This window comes from Anas platyrhynchos, chromosome 6 (genome assembly GCF_047663525.1).
Source record: "Anas platyrhynchos isolate ZD024472 breed Pekin duck chromosome 6, IASCAAS_PekinDuck_T2T, whole genome shotgun sequence".
Classification (NCBI taxonomy): Eukaryota; Metazoa; Chordata; class Aves; order Anseriformes; family Anatidae; genus Anas; species Anas platyrhynchos.
In genome coordinates, this window is record NC_092592.1 from 10,329,949 (window position 1) to 10,346,065 (window position 16,117).

The 16,117-nt window shown below is 37.6% G+C and overlaps 2 protein-coding genes and 1 long non-coding RNA gene across 7 annotated transcripts in view; 2 read left to right on the forward strand and 1 right to left on the reverse strand.

The window, feature by feature from the left end:
* RHOBTB1 (Rho related BTB domain containing 1) overlaps positions 1-16,117 on the forward strand; it is a 216,825-nt gene that overhangs the window by 127,799 nt on the left and 72,909 nt on the right. For 2 of the 4 annotated variants that reach the window (XR_011810330.1, XR_011810327.1), the window contains exon 21: positions 3,356-3,394. The gene's annotated coding sequence lies outside the window, so the exon portion shown is untranslated. Of the gene's footprint in view, positions 1-3,355; positions 3,395-8,436; positions 8,725-12,587; positions 13,312-16,117 lie in introns of those variants that run through there. The other 2 variants (XR_011810328.1, XR_011810329.1) reach the window with 2 other exon arrangements.
* Positions 1-16,117, forward strand: part of ANK3 (ankyrin 3) — a 355,138-nt gene that overhangs the window by 37,445 nt on the left and 301,576 nt on the right. For both annotated transcript variants that reach the window (XM_072040023.1, XM_072040026.1), the window contains exon 2: positions 3,356-3,394. In XM_072040023.1, the coding sequence (XP_071896124.1) occupies positions 3,356-3,394 (39 nt within the window). The remainder of the gene's footprint in view (positions 1-3,355; positions 3,395-16,117) is intronic.
* Positions 6,466-16,117, reverse strand: part of LOC140002798 (uncharacterized) — a 42,007-nt gene continuing 32,355 nt past the window's right edge. Inside the window, exon 4 of the long non-coding RNA XR_011810339.1 lies at positions 6,466-6,712. This is a non-coding gene — a long non-coding RNA (uncharacterized lncRNA). The remainder of the gene's footprint in view (positions 6,713-16,117) is intronic.

Below are 16,117 nucleotides of genomic sequence, written 5' to 3' on the forward strand. Positions count from 1 at the left end.
ATTTCTGTGGGACCAGGATGTTGTACATCTGTATTCTGTCAGACTGTTTATTAGATAAGATACACAAGCAGCTGCGGAAAGAACTGAGTGTTATAGTACAGTCATTTACAGAAACTTCAATGTAGCCTTAGAGTAAATGGATGAGAAAAACGAATCATGAAAGAAGAATCCAATCTATTAAAAATGAAATCATTCAGAGGACTCCTTGTACCTTATGCTGGTTATGGAAAGTACAGATATATTCCATTCCTTCCCTTCCACCCCTTGCTGCAAATCTGTAACCCAACTCTCTCTACTTCCAATTTGTCAGAAAAGGTTTTGTGAAACTCTGAACAAGGTAATGCTTGGAAGCCTTGGTTATTAAGTCTATTGTCAAAGTTACCCTTTTTTCCTAATGCTAATTTTGGGGAGTGTGGAAACTAACATTCCTGTGGAGTGTAAGAAACATGGTTAAGAGCTAAAAAAACAAGGTATTCTTATCCTTCTGACTGCTACAGAAACACAAAGAATTTGTTGCTCCGTAGTCTTGCTTATGATACCAGTGTTACAAATTTGACAATCCTGATTTTGTCTAGCCATAACTCTGCAGTAACCAGAATCTTGGCTGTGGATACAAGAAGCTAATATAAGCATTTAATTACTTTATATGTTTTACCATATAGCTGCTTCATATCTTTTATCATGCCACTGTCATAACTTTTTAATTATTGGATTCATTTACCTTATATGCCAGCTATGGAGAAAAGCACCAGTTCTAATCAGTGAGATGTTCATGCGAACTAGTTAGTAAAATTCATGTTATGCTTCTTGATGTGATATGGATAAATGTTTTTCTCCCCTCTGTACATCCTCTTCATAGTACCACAGGCGTTACATTTTCACACTTTTGTTCAGACTGCAGAAAATACTGATTGCTGAACTATTGTTTAGCTGTGTCTTGGGTTTCTCATGTTTTCCATTATGTAAATTGCAAAGATGCAACAGTTATCCTTCACATTTTTTTCTAGTCCTTTTGAAACATTTCTTCCAGTTCCATGGAAATAGGTCAAAAATTCAGTGCCTTAACTGATCTGCATTTTTTTCTCAAATCTAATGTGCTGATTAAACAACAACAACAAAAAAACACACCCTGTAATAACTGCCAAAGCAACATATGTGAGTGACATGAACAGTATTGTAGTAAGCAGCCAGTTACACTGGTATCTTAATTCATCATTTAGTATAGGAGTGACAGTTTAGCATATGGCCAGTCTTCTCAGATCCTGATTTGATGTTTTGGATATATCTAGGATTATTTAGTACTTCCACTTGGGAATTGGATACAGTATGTGAAGCAGTTTGTCCTTGTGAGCATTTTGACTATTTTCTGGTGATGTTCTGACTTCATGAAGTCAGGGCCATGACTGAATTAAAGGTGCTCCTTCTACACTGGGAGAGAATGGCAAAACGGAAACATGAATTATTCACTAGGGATTGTAAAGACCTCTTCAGGTACATTAAAAATGAATTGTTGAATGATCAGTGTAATGTTTTGCATAAGTTAAGAATTAAAACCGGAATGTAATATTTACAGAGGTGGAACATATTGTTTGTTTAGAATTGTAGTCAAATAATTGTTAAACTGGAAAGCTGTTTGTTTTTTATGATGGGAAATTTTAATTATTGTACAATGCTATTGGCTGTTTTTTTCTTTCCCTGTTTATTACTGAAATGTTTTGTATTAAAGTTAGGTCTTTGAATACAAACTTGAGACTTGTGATGTGAAAGTATTTTATTCTTCATTACAAGGATTATTGGACAGAATGCTTTTTCTTGGGAAAGGAATATTTCTGAACTACTTGGCTTTTTGTATGATACACAGAATTAGCTGACCTCTATATAGATATTGGTAATAATTCATTCTGAATTACATGTTTAAAAAGATCATTACATTCCCACTGACAAAAGAACAAAAAGAGTATTCATCTATTGAGCTTAGTTTCTCACAAGGATTTTAAGTATTTTTAAAAATAGCCACCTATATCATATTCTATTATTCTTTTTCAGTGGGACTGTTTCTATAGTAAGGTGGTTGTTTAGCTCAGTTTATAGTCTGGGCAGTTTGTGACAGCAAATGATACAGTTCTGAGTAAATTTTGTGATTCTGTGTGCTGTATTCACTTAGAGAAAGCAGAGATGTGGCAACAATTTAAAGTTTAGTTTGTGTTTTTTTTTTTTTTTGTAATGGCTTTGGAAGTCAAGCAGCTCGAAGTGAGTGACTATTCTGGGAAGGCATAAATTATTATCATTTTTTTTTCTTGATCTGAGTTGAGACAGGTGGACTTTGTCATGTGTTCCCCTCCTCCCCCCTGCCCCCCCCCCCCCCCAAAAAAAAAAAAAAAAGACAGTGATTCATAACATTGACAGGTTCTGCTTCCTGTTTTTGCACCTGAAGAACCAAAGAATTGGATAGTCTTAACTCTGTGGAGATGCAAGAAAGTTTCTGGAAAGCTGTGTCATAACTCCATGGCATCTGCTTGGCCTCTTTCCTCTCTTTCCTTCACCCTGCCAAGAAGTCATCTTTTACCTGGTTGTGTTTCTGACTACTTTCCTCACTGAAAAGCATTTGGTCAAGGACTGTAATGGGTGGCATCTAGAATGTGAAGCTATACCAAGATGCTTAAAACCGAAGTGTGCTGATGAAAAATATAGGCTGTCTCTGTTCTTGTTATTTTCCAAGTAGATGAAGCAGGTTTTTCTGCTTATTTTTTTCCACAGACTTCATCCTGCAGGTTTTCCTGGCTATCTGTAGGTTTTGGCAGAACTGGAAGGAAAGCTGTCAGAAGTTATGGGATGATCTTGTGCTCTTTCAGTGCTTTGGAGGTTTTTGGTTTGCCATTCCCTTGTCTCATGTCTCAGGATTCTTCAGTCCATTTTCCCCAGTTTGCAAATGACTTGATCTTTTCCTTCACAGTAATGTGTGGATCTGTTTAGAAAAAATGTTTAGAACACATTTCTGGGATGCACTGACTTTTTTACGTAGGTTAAAAGCAATTGGTTTGTGTAATATCCTTGTGAGATACAATGAGACAACTGCATTCTGTGTGATGTGAATTGTGTGTTGTGACATCAGTCAGCTGTGGGATGTAAAACATGTAACTTCATACTTCTGATGAAGCTGATATTCCATGTTGTGTGTGTTTGTAAGGCGCAGGATGGGTATTCCTGAGACCTTCGTTACAAAGCAATGATGGTCTGTGAATTGGTGCACGGCAGACCATACATATCACACGTTTTCATGTAGACGCTGTTTGTATTGCCATGCAGATTGTTTTGCCTATCAGTTTTAATTATTTTCTATTTCTTTGATTTTTAGGTATACCACAGGTTCTACCCTCCAGAAAGCCCTAGAAAGGTAAAAACTTTAAGTTCTACTTTTGTTCATTCTCTGAGTTTATATGTCAGGTTTTTTTTGTACCTCTCTATGATGTTAAACAATAATATTAATCGATGGGGAAAAAAAAAAATGAATACTGTAAAATCTTTGGAGGTATCTTATCTTCTTGAACACTTCTTGAGGACGTGTTTATCTACCATTTTGTGCTTTTGTCTTCACTTGTTTTGGAGTCTCTTCTAATTCATCTGTTTCTATAAGCATCTGTGTTGCTGTTGTGCACTTCTTTAATGTTTCATATTATAGATGTTGCTTTGTTTATGTAAGCGAATAAACAGTAACTCTTCAAAAATTATATGAAAAGCATTACCATTTAGCATAGCCAATTTTGCATGTCTTTGATATGACAAAGCTTCTCGACTGAGAGCTTTTCTACAGAACTTGCTTGTACCTAACCGACTAAAATCCTCTATCAGTCAGTAGAGCTGTGTACTTGTGGTTGAATGTGATTTGGGTCAATGTCCTTAGAAAATAATTAGGAATGCGGACCTCTATCTCAGTTAATCTTTGTCAGTTGCATGTTCTATTCAGCACTTTAGTGAGAAATTAAGATGCGCTTTACTTGTATATGTATTAGCAGCGTATGGTGTTGGCATGAATCGTTGTTCCCTTTCCTTCTAAATTACCACCTGAAACCTGGATAAGAAATTTACAGTCTCCAAATGTTACAATCTTTGTAGAACTTCCCTCTAATTCCTTGATCATTAATTTAGTAATGGTCTGTGTACACTGTTGTCTGATGTTATGTCAGGTTAGAACAAGGTGAACAAAACTACCAGATTCCAGGAAGCTTCGGATAGGAAAAAGTCTCCTTTCCTTATTTCCTTTTCCATCTGTGTTTTTCCTCGCTGGGTATCATTTCTCTCAGATACAGTTGTTCACAAATTACAAGGCAAGATGTTGCACAGAATAATTTATTTCAAGTCAATCTTCTGATTTTTGTATTGTAACTGGACAGAAGTTTTTCCTTATCATTACTGTCATCAGTTGAAACAAATGTGTGCACTGGGGATGCTGTAGTCAGATATTTAAAGTCCTGTGATATCATCTAATCAGATGGTTGCGTTGACTGCCTATCTCTGCTTTGTCTTTATTCCTGTAGTATGTGGAAATTCTGCTCTTTAGATGTATGGAATTGCTTAATTGAACAGATGCCTCTTACTGTTCACTTACATTCCACAGATGAAATTAAACCAATGTATAAATTACTGCATGTCTTAATACCAGAGACAAATAGTTTTCCTTTAAAATGTCATCAGAAATAGTTAAACTTTGTTTTTCATTTTGATGTGATGAAAGAAAAGCTGAATGTAAAAACAAATACATGTAAGGTGAAGCTTAAAATCTAAGATGGAAAAAACACTTTCTTTACATTGTATATTTTTAAACTGTCAGTCCTTGTCTGAGAATGTAATTGCTTTCTCTTCTGCTTGACATTAAGGATGTTCTTTTTATTGTTGTTCAGAAGGTTATTTCTTACCATTATAGCTTTAACTTGTCATGACTCAATCCAAATTCCAACATTTTACTTATTTCAAGAGCTTTGAACAAGCTGATGTTTGAGACGAAAGCTTTTTTCATTACTTAGATTACATATTTGTGTGGGATGAGAATCAGATGGCAGCATTTTGGAAATCTAGTTCACCATTTCAGTCTTTGTGCCAGTTATCTGTCTGGTCAGGGCTTTGATATAAAGCCTTGGAAATTAGAGGTGGCATCTGTAGGCCTTGTTGTTTAAAGCTAAATGGAGTTAAGAGAAATAGCCAGAAGTCAGGACTGGGAGGGGGCAAGAAACAAACTCCGAAGTTGAGATTCTCTCATCTGGAAGACAATGGTTTGATATTCAGGCAGGAGCATGCAACATGGTGCATGTGAAGTTGCTGGAGGAAAACGGGTCTTTACAGAAATTATATGGAATTAGTAAGTATGGTTAACTGCATCTGTTGTATGGTGTTTGCTAATCCAAATACATGCAATGCCAGACTCTGGATTTTGGGGGGAGCAAAATTTTCCTTTTAACCTTGTGCTTGGCAGATGATGTAGGAATAACTGGGGATTCTGACTTGTCTGTGCGGTGATTGCTCTTTTATTAGCATCATGCCAAAGATAATTTGCCTGAATTAAAATCCATGACATGCCTTTTCTGGTTGTTCTTCTTCTTTCACAAAATGTATCAAAAGCAGTTAATCTGCCAGCCACCAAGGACAGAGAAAATAATTCTTTCTAGATCTTCTCAGGGGGAAAAAAAGATAATCAAGAGATTATGGTTTAGTTCTTCTTAACGCACCCGAACCTCTCTTCATATATATGTAAATTGTCCTTTTTGTCTTGCAAAGTTTGAGTCAGATACATGTGCACTGGGATAGGTGAAGTACTTTAGGTGCAATGTGCCAGGTGGTAGAATGGGAGAACATTCCAGAACTGTGACTTTAAAAAACACACCATAATTGGGATTTCTAAATTAACTTGTCTGCAGTGTAAATCTAAAAGTTGATAACTATGGGGAGGAAGAAGCATATTTTTTTTTTTCTTCTGGAATACAAACCAGTCAGCTACTACAGCTATTTTTGGCAATCAAATATTGCTTTAGCTAGGAACCTATTGCATACAATTCCTTCTAGAACATTTTCATAAATACATAAATCACAATAATGATTCTGATCAAGACAGATTGTTCTTTCAAGATTTAGTTAGATCTGTTTTGCCTTACTCTGTGCAGATCGACAATAAAACAGTAAATAGAAATGAAAGTGACAAAAACCCTCAGTAACCAACTGCCACCATGATAGTAGTAACTATCAATTTTATCAGCAATCAGTAAAATTCTACGTATGTAAGTTCTCTTATCAGTGACCTACTTTTCACCACATATGCCATTTGATTTTTTTCTTTAAAGTTATTTTCAATTCTGTTGGAATTTACCTCATTCACAATGTAAGAATAAAAGACTCAGACTTTAGCCTGAATCAATTCCTAAAGGATTTTTTTTATCAGTAGAAAGAACATTAACAACTAAAACCCAACTTCCTTGCTACTCATGTCTTTCTCAAAAAAAAAAAAAGTTTGAATTTCTTATGTATTTACAAGAAAGTTGTTCTCCTTACCTTCTTGATGCAGCAATTTCTTATTGCAAAGTACCAGAGAGGAGTTCTAAATATTGTATTTTCCTGGCTTCAGAAGTTAAAGGCCAAAATGATGCCTCGGCAGAAGATGGCAAAAGCTTCTGGGCTTATCTCCAAACTTCCATTATGCAATGACTTCGTTACATCCGTACAGCACCTGTTGGAGCAGGGGTAATAAATGAATCCTCAGCTCAAGCAATGGACACGCACAGAAATGGTCAGCTAAGGACAAAGAAAACTGTCAGATTTGAGCAACCCTTATGTTTAGCAACATAAAGAGATCACTCAAAGAATGGAGCAAAGAAAATGAGTGAAGTTGTGTCTTTAGTTTCCGGAGTGCCACTTTGAAGCACTCTGATGAAATGATGATGGCTTTGTAATTGTCCTTTACAGAAACTGTGCAGTTTTCTATCATCCTGCCAGTAGCAAAATTGCCTGGTTTCCCTGGGGCACGAGACAAGGGATTCTTCTGTCTGAGCAGAAAGAAGCTGTTGTAACAGGAGGTGTAAACTTTTAATGGGGAATCTTCTTCAGTCAGGTCAGGATGAAAGGATTTCATCCACTCCTATCCCTCAAGATAAAGGTGGGGAGAAAGAGTCTCATACAGCAGTATGAGAGATGGAAGGGGTATGCTCCAGAAGGGTTCAGTACAGAGAACGAACCAAAATACCAGATCCTGTATTTTCCAGGAGCCAAGAAGATATAAAATGTGGGGTAAAAGGTGCTGATTAAGCTGTTTAGAAATAAATACTGGGAAAAGTAACCACGCTGGGTTAAATGAGGGTGGATTATGAAAGACCTTGAAGGCTGAAAACACATGGGAAGAAATAAATCAGGGAACATAACAGTCTAGAAATTGAAAAAGCAAATATGAAAAGATGGTAAAAGACTCTTAAGGAAAATAAACCACACAACTGGGCAGATGTTATGTGCGTGAGAATGCATTATTTGTGATGTTATGCAGAATGTGATGGAGGCCGAGGTGTAAAAGTTGAAAGTGAGCAGGTATTCACCTGTGCCTGGAAAGGAATGAAACAGTAGGTCTGAAAGGGGGAAGTCTTGAGAATCTATCAAAATTGTAAAGGTGGAGAGGGGGGTGAGTGGTAAGAACCAATAAGCTCTCCAAGATGGATGCAGAAACAAAGACGAGAAATCCCAAGTGTCTCATGGTAAAATGGAGAAATGTCACAGAACTCTCATGAGCACTGATCCCAGAGGCTGGTATGTGTGCAGAAGGCTAAGTCAGATCTGCAACCAAGGTGGCACATGGAAGGAGCTGATTTGTATACAGAAGGCACATAGAAGAGACAGGTGAGAATGGAGGAGTCTATTCAAAATTTGCTGGCTGGTATGAAGCTTCAGTTTTGCTGAGACAGAACATTGCACCCAAATGAGGAAGCATTAGATTAAACAGTGGAGGAGAGAGCGGGGAATAATTCATTTAAAGGGAAAATTTTGTGTTAGGGGAGTGAAATGGAGGAACCTCAAATGAAAAAACAGGCAAATAGCAGAGTTACTTTTAAACTGCTTTTGAAAAGGATAGCACATGTGCTATGCCATAGAAGAAAAAATAGATGGCAATTCTAACTTCTTGTGCATATAATGGAATTGGATAAGTGTAATAAAGTGAATAAAATTTTACTTTCAGAGTAATTGCTCCATCCATGTTTGGCATGATTGAACGAATCAGTATATAAGCTGTCAAAGTGAATACTGCTCTCCATCTTTAAATTATGAAAAATATCCACAACTTTAAATTGTTTGCTAGCTAATTTTTGCAACTTGAAAATGAATTGTTATATAAATTGGAGATATTTCAGTGCATAAAAAATGCTATATATGCTGTATGTACTTTGCTGTTTTATGTTTTTCTAAAAACAGGTTGATAATGATATCTCTGTGAAGTGTTTAGGATGTACCCTGGAGTTTAATACTCAAATGATGTTAATCAGTTCACTTGGTCAGCCACTAATTCTTTGGAAAAGGTCGTAAGTACAACGTTTCTAGCTAATGGTAGTTACGAATTGCATGTCATGGTAATTAATGAAACTTAAACTGTTTTTCTGGCTATCAGAATTGTATAAATAGAAGTTGAAACTTAGTCTGAAGAACAAGGCCATATGCAGATAGCGAGGTGTGAACTTTATTAAAGCAGCATATGAAAATCTGTTCCTGCTAATGCCTCCTGTTATCCGAACAACTATTGCCATTTCTGTTGAATACTCTTGTAGTCCTTTTTTCTTTTTTCAGCAAGAAGATGCTGCAAGTATTGCCATATAAATAATGTGGAGATGGCATGAGGGTGATGTGCAAGCATTTGTCCTGAGAAAACGTTAAAACGTTAGAAGGCATGACTGCTGAACTAGGAAGATAATCTTTGATCAAGAATGCTAGTTTGTGTATATATTAAGAATGTGGGATTATTTTTCTTACAATGATCCCATGGAATTATTTTGAGGGCTTAACTAGTGAGCTAAGTGAGAAGTAATACTAAAACAAATTGCCTTAAGGTCACAGTCAGTGCTTTCAGTCAGGTTTTTGTTGCAGGTGTTTCTCCTACTTAGAACAAGAGTGTGTATTTAAACATAGCATTCAACTAAGTTTTTGTTTGTTTGTTCTTTTTTTTTTTTTTTTTACACCTCACTTGTTTTTGGTGAGATCAGAGCTATTATTGAGGGCATACTTCTCTTGAGAATTTTCAGGTTAATGATAATGCAGCTCAAAAAAGTGAACAGATGAGGCAAAATAGGGAAATGAATTTAGGAACTTACTCAATTTGTCGTCATTATAGTGAAAATGTTATAAGTCAGTTTTTATGCTCTATTGCAGTCTGGATGGAAGGATCATTTCTAAGATACTTTCATAGCTATAATTCACCAATTTTGAGCTTGAAAAACTTTATGCTAGTTTACTATATTTAAATTTTTAGAAGAGCAGTATTGTGTTTGTGGAAATTATACCTAAAGTTGACTAAATGCATTTTTCATTTGTGAAGCTAAATATTCAAAAAAGAAAAAAAAAAAAAAAGAAGAAAAAAAAAAAGAGGGCATTTATAATTGTAGTGGAAAGTGTGCATATGAACTGCATATGAATTTAAGATGGCAGCCCTGAAATACTCAGTTTAACTGTTTTTTGGGAACTCAGTCTATGTTGGTGCTGAAAAAAAATATAACGAACTGTTATATGTTGGGTTTGGAAACAATTCTAGTATTCTTCTTTATGCTATCATGTGGAGGATTTGTACCTGTGAATTACTGTTTCTTCAGTTTTGACTAGAAAGCTGCAAATTATACACATGGTTGCTCTAGACACCCTTGTGACTTTTACCATGGAAAATGGCAGTAAATGTGATGGAACACTGCCATTTGGAGACCAGAGGAGCAGGTCCTTTCAGAGTATTTCACATGTGAATCTTTGGTATGGCTCCAGAAGTGCAGGCAACGAAGCTTATGTTAGCAGCTCTCCAAACAGGAATGAGATGTTGGGAAGCCCTTGGAGGTCAGGGAAGCTAAAGATTCTGAGACAGTGAGCAGGAGAGAGCCCTTCAGCTTCTTGCTGACGTCTCCAGTCAGTTTTCTTATGTTATCTACCAGCTAGTGGCTGTTTGTTATATACTTCTTTAGCAGACCTCTGCTATCTGCTGTCTTTTTAAAGGGTTTAGACTTCTAACTCTCCTGTACCTTGGAAGTGACTTTTCCTACAGTAGTCTTTTAGACTTAAGTATAATGATTGGGACTGCAGATGGGAGATGGAAAGACAGGAGTAACTAACTACAAGCTCCAGAATGATGTTGGGGGCGGGGGTGGGGAGGGGGAACCAACCAACCAACCAAAAAAACAAACAACAAAACACCAAAAGAACAACAAAGAAAAGAACAAAGTGAGCTTGACTAGCGGCATTGAAGGGGACCTCACAGGAAGGTTTAAAAAAAAAAAAAAAAAAAAAGCTGGCTGCAATGGTATGCAATTAAATAAATGTGGTGTAGAAATACACTGAAGAATGCATGCAACGTTGCTGAATGCAGCAACAATTCTCCCTGGAAGAGTGCTTTTGTTTGACTTTAGGACTGGCACTACAGAAAATTCTCAAGAGGGCTTGACGTACATATTCCTTGGATAACTGGTGAGTACTGAAGAGTATTTGAGTAAACATTTTGCACAGAGAAGTAAAATACAGTTTAAAGAGCACTAAAGGAAAGAATATGTTCAGTTAAATAAGACTGTAACAGTGGTGGTTGAAAAAGCAAACAATGCTCTTAAGCAGGAAGCTGTGACCAGACGGGACTGCCTATAGCATCTCTTTGCCCCTTGGTGGTGAAATGAACACTTCTGGAAGAGGGCAGGCTGTACATTAAAAGTGCAGTGCAGATGTTTCTCCTTTCCAACAACTTGGTAAAACTGTCACATTCAGAGTCCTTTCAGTTGTGTAACTTGTCATGTCATAGCTGCAACGTTTGCAAGATGTGAATCACTACAAATTCTTTGTGCCTCATGAACCAGGCTGCACGCTTACAGAAAGACAGTTATTTTCCTTTTCTGCTGCTGCTTTGCTTAGGATGAGTGTTTCTGTGGTATCGTTTAAAAAAAAAATAATAAAAATTGCACAGGTGTGGAACTCTAGGCCTTAGGTGCATGTTATGTTTCAGTTCGTGTATGTAAGCTTTATATACCGTCATGATAAAGAACATCTTACATTTTAGTTATTTAAATGGCTTCTTCCTCCCACTCACCTTCCAGCTGCTGAGAGGCATAGAAAAATATGTCTGGGATAAAGAAAACATTATGGTGGTAGTCATCTTTTACTGACTTCAAGGACTTTGCCTTCCACTGTTGAATACTTCCATACACTCAGCTGCCCTCTCGCTCCTCATCTCCCACTTGGGAGAAATCAAAATGAAAAAGCTAGTGTGTTCGGCTATATAGCCGGCCATAAGATCACTTACCAATTCCCATTATGGGTAAAACATACTTGATTTGTGGAGTTGATCTATTATATCGCCAATTAAAAATTAGGATTGGAGGGTGAGAAACCTAGACTCTCTCCAAAATGGTTCTTTTCAGTGGGATATAATTACATTTAAAAGTAGTAATGAATTACAGGGTCTGAAATATGAAATAGGAGAAGACTCATGTTAAATTAAAGGACTTTTTTTTTTTTTGACTGTAGCTTGCATAGGTAAAACAATCCTTGGGGTTTCTTGAATTTTTATTTAACCATCTAGGAGGCATTTTCTAGGTTTGCTCCCTTCATTTAGCTTTTCCTCACAGATTTCAATAAAGCTAATCCTGAAGTAAGTAGAATAAAAGGGATCAACTATATAATAGAAGTGTTGATGAGTTAATTGTATGAATTCTAAAGCTTTATCTGATCATTTTAAGAAGTTGAAGATCTTCCTTTCTTTTGAAGCTCTTCTAAACTACTAACAACTCAAACTCTGATTGGCCTTTGGCTAAAATTAAAAATCCGTATTCTGCATGGCGGATTAGGTTTGTGATTTCAGAAACTGAACAAGAATACATTCATGTACTTCACTTATTTCTGGGGCCTGTTTTTCCTTCACATGAGCCTAAAGGAAAGGCATTTTTAGCTGGTGCTAGTGCATGGTTTTGTAGCTTTTTTGTTTATGTGAAATGTTCGTATGTTTTTGACTTGCATATTTCGTATAGTTGTATGTTTGAAAAGATTGTTGGACATAAGAAAATAAAAGATATAAGACATGAAAATTATAATTTACAAGTTTGTTTTAAGCCTTTGACATGTTTTAGGTATAAATGTCTATATTAAATGGTGTTATAGATCAACAGATTGTAAGAAATTGTTAATATTGATTCAGCTCTGTTTGAGAGAATATTTGACAGACCTTTATGGGTGAGAGTTTCTTTTTGAACTGTATGTAAATTACTTTCATAATTGCAAATGGAAACAGACATTTTAAATTGATAGATGCTAACCCAGGGCAGCTTAAAAGCAATCCTGATCATGTGTGCGTTTAAATTGCTGGTCTTGTAAAGAAAATTATTCCTTTCTGGTAGATGCAGCACATATTGCCATGTTGGGAACAAGATGAAATTCCAAGCTCGTGTTACATACGTGAGACTTCAAACAACATACTGCCTTCCTTCCCCCCCACACGCGCACACATTTGTTGCGCATTTGATTCTCAGAATCTCTGGGACACTTGCAATTATGGGCACAGTGATATGGACTGTCATGATTATTTCTTTTTTTGATATTCCTGAATAATTGGGTTTAATGCATTTGTTTGACCTCTTGTGCACTCGCTCTGGTCTTGTCTCCCCAGCTGCTCCATTATCTCTGAATTTATTCCCATCCACATATCTTCTAATGAGAAAAATCTAATCATGGCTAGCATACAGACTTGAATGTGAATAGGATGTGGCTTATTTGCCTCTCTGAAATAATTATGGCCATCATTTCACCTATTTTATATGTGTTATAACTAGTCAAAAAAAAGCTGCTTTTCTTGTGGGAGGTTCTCAAAAACAACAACAAAAGTTGTGTTTACCATGAAAATGACATTGTTTCAACTTCTCTCTAATTTCCTAAAACATGAAGCAGGAGAAAGATATTGCACACTTTCGGGCTGTTTTCTTTTCTGTTTTTTTGCACTTGGGCAGATGACAGTTGGTCAGTTTGTTGGTGAGGTGGAGATGCTCTGAAGGAAGTCTTCAGGATAATGTTTTAATGTTTCTCTGTTTCAGGTCTAATTTGGAATTAAAACAGAGAATGTCAAAACTTACTTGTTTCTGATTTTTTTTTTTAATGTGGATTTGCCTCAGCTGAGACTTGAACTCATCTTTCTAGCCTTCATTCCTGCTTTGGTCTTGGTTCTTCACACTTGTTATTTCTTTCTAGGCCAGACTTGCATGGGTCATTGTAAGTCTTCTAGCAGAAAAGATTTTTAAGTCTTCTAAGACCTCCTTCTGTGAACAGGTGAATGAAAGCTTCTTGAAAACCCAAATATCACCTTCTGTATATACTTCAAGCATTGTCAGGCATAAATGAGACTAAAAATGTTTTGTTCTTACATTCCCCAGTGGAAACTTCTAGTTTGAATGTTACACATTTTTCAGTTAGTGCTACCACTTAATGCTTTTCTAGCAGTTTTAAGTTTTTTTTTTTTTGAGTGGGTACATACAACATGCTTTAAAATAAAAAGGTAAGAAGTGAAGAAATTGTTACCTTTGTTACCTAATGGACATGTCATTATTTGCATTTTTCTCCATAATTAGGGAGAGAAAAGATTAGATATTCCTACTACCATAACATTCCCACGTTATGCTCCAAATGTGGTCCCAAAGCAGAGCTTTTCCAATGTTATAACTTTTTTTTTCTATCGTTTAAAAGAGAACTGCTCAGCTTGCTGTTGCTGTGATATTACCAGTAAAATTGGATGAGTCTGGATTAAAAAAAAATATAAATAAATCTTGCAGACTGAGGCCTTTTAAATCAGTGCTGAATTCTGGTTGTTCAGTACTTACTAATTCATTGAATTGTAGGATTGTGAATCATCTCTCATGAAGGCTTATGCCATTTTCCTGGCTTGTGAAGCTGCGGCTGTTCTTTTTTTTTTTCCTGTTACTGTCAAAATAAGCATGATTTTCGGGAACAAAAGGCTGCACGTGCACTTATGCATAGCTACACTTCATTTCTTGCCTTCCATTGTCTCACATACTTGTCTTAACGGGGTTGATATTAGCTTGGACTTGATACACACTACCACAGAGATGTGCTGTTCTGAGACACTGTTGCCCAATGACCCAACTGGTGACCCCCTGTAATGATGGGTGAAGGGACAGCCAGCCTGATGGCTCACTGTGGAGAAAGCAACATGGGAAGGTGACCTGCATCTTGCCTGACCACACCACTGCTACACAGCATGGTCAAAACCAACTCCAGGAGAGGCAGCCTCTCAGCTGGTTTGCCTCCTCCTCTTTCCTGAATGTAAACATGGGAAGATGCTATGTGCTGGGAAGCTCCTCATACACACTGAGCTGGCAGCTTCCAAATCCTGCCATGGTTTCTGACACAAAGGATCACTGAAATACATGATTGGAAGTACTGTTTGTAGGTTGGGGCTTTTTACACCTGTGTTTATGGGGGCAAATCAGTTTGAAATGGGCTGTTCTTGTTCTTTCTCATCTGTATAAAACCTGCCATCTTAACTCAGTAGAATTGTCTGTTTTAGAGATTGAACCTTCAAAGAACCCCCCTAAAAATATATATTCATAGTGTTGCAAAATACAAAGAGTAAAATCAAAACCAGAATCTGTCCTAAGAATCCATTAGCATGTGAATAAACATTTATAGAGCTTGGATATAAGGTATGTTCTTTCTGTAACTGTTTTCAAACACAGCTGGTAGAGAATTAATTTGCACTACCTAACGCATTTTTGTGTATGACTGTTACTTACCTAATTTTTGTTTTTGTATTCTCTTGTTAGTGAACTGAAATTCTTGCAAACCTCATTTGCTGAGGGTTGTTTTAAAGCAAACTAATTCTTCTCTCAAGGGAGCAAGGGAAGCAATTTAATCTCTTAGCTTTCTCTCTCCCACAGAGTAACTTCCCAGCTACTCTGGGCTTCACTCCCAGACTCCCTTCAGTTCCATCCTCACGGGATATGTTTGTCCTCAAGGCTCTTAACTTCAGTTAGCTAACATATGTTAAAGTAACTGTGAAGACAAGACAGCTTGGGTTTGATTCATGTGAGTATCTCATGTTCAGCCCTTTGATACACAAATTAATCACAGAATCACAGAATTTCTAGGTTGGAAGAGACCTCAAGATCATCGAGTCCAACCTCTGACCTAACGCTAACAGTCCCCACTAAACCATATCCCTAAGCTCTACATCTAAACGTCTTTTAAAGACCTCCAGGGATGGTGACTCTACCACCTCCCCGGGCAGCCTGTTCCAGTGCCTAACAACCCTTTCTGTAAAGAAGTTCTTCCTAAGGTCCAACCTAAACCTCCCCTGGCGCAACTTAAGCCCATTCCCCCTCGTCCTGTCACCAGGCACGTGGGAGAACAGACCAACCCCCACCTCTCTACAGCCTCCTTTGAGGTACCTGTAGAGAGCAATAAGGTCGCCCCTGAGCCTCCTTTTCTCCAGGCTGAACAAGCCCAGCTCCCTCAGCCGCTCCTCGTAGGACTTGTTCTCCAGGCCCCTCACCAGCTTTGTCGCCCTTCTCTGGACCCGCTCAAGCACCTCGATGTCCTTCTTGTAGCGAGGGGCCCAAAACTGAACACAGTACTTGAGGTGCTGCCTCACCAGAGCCGAGCACAGGGGGATGATCACCTGTAGTTTCCCAGGTCAGTCCTCCGGCCCTTCTTGTAGATGGGCATCATGTTTGCTAGTCGCCAGTCAACTGGGACCTCCCCCGATAGCCAGGGCTGTTGATAAATGATGGTAAGAGGCTTGGCCAGCTCCTCTGCCAGTTCTCTCAGTACCCTTGGGTGGATCCCATCTGGCCCCATCGACTTGTGCACATCCAAGTGCCGTAGCAGGTCACCAACCGGTTCTTCGTGGATAGTGAGGGCC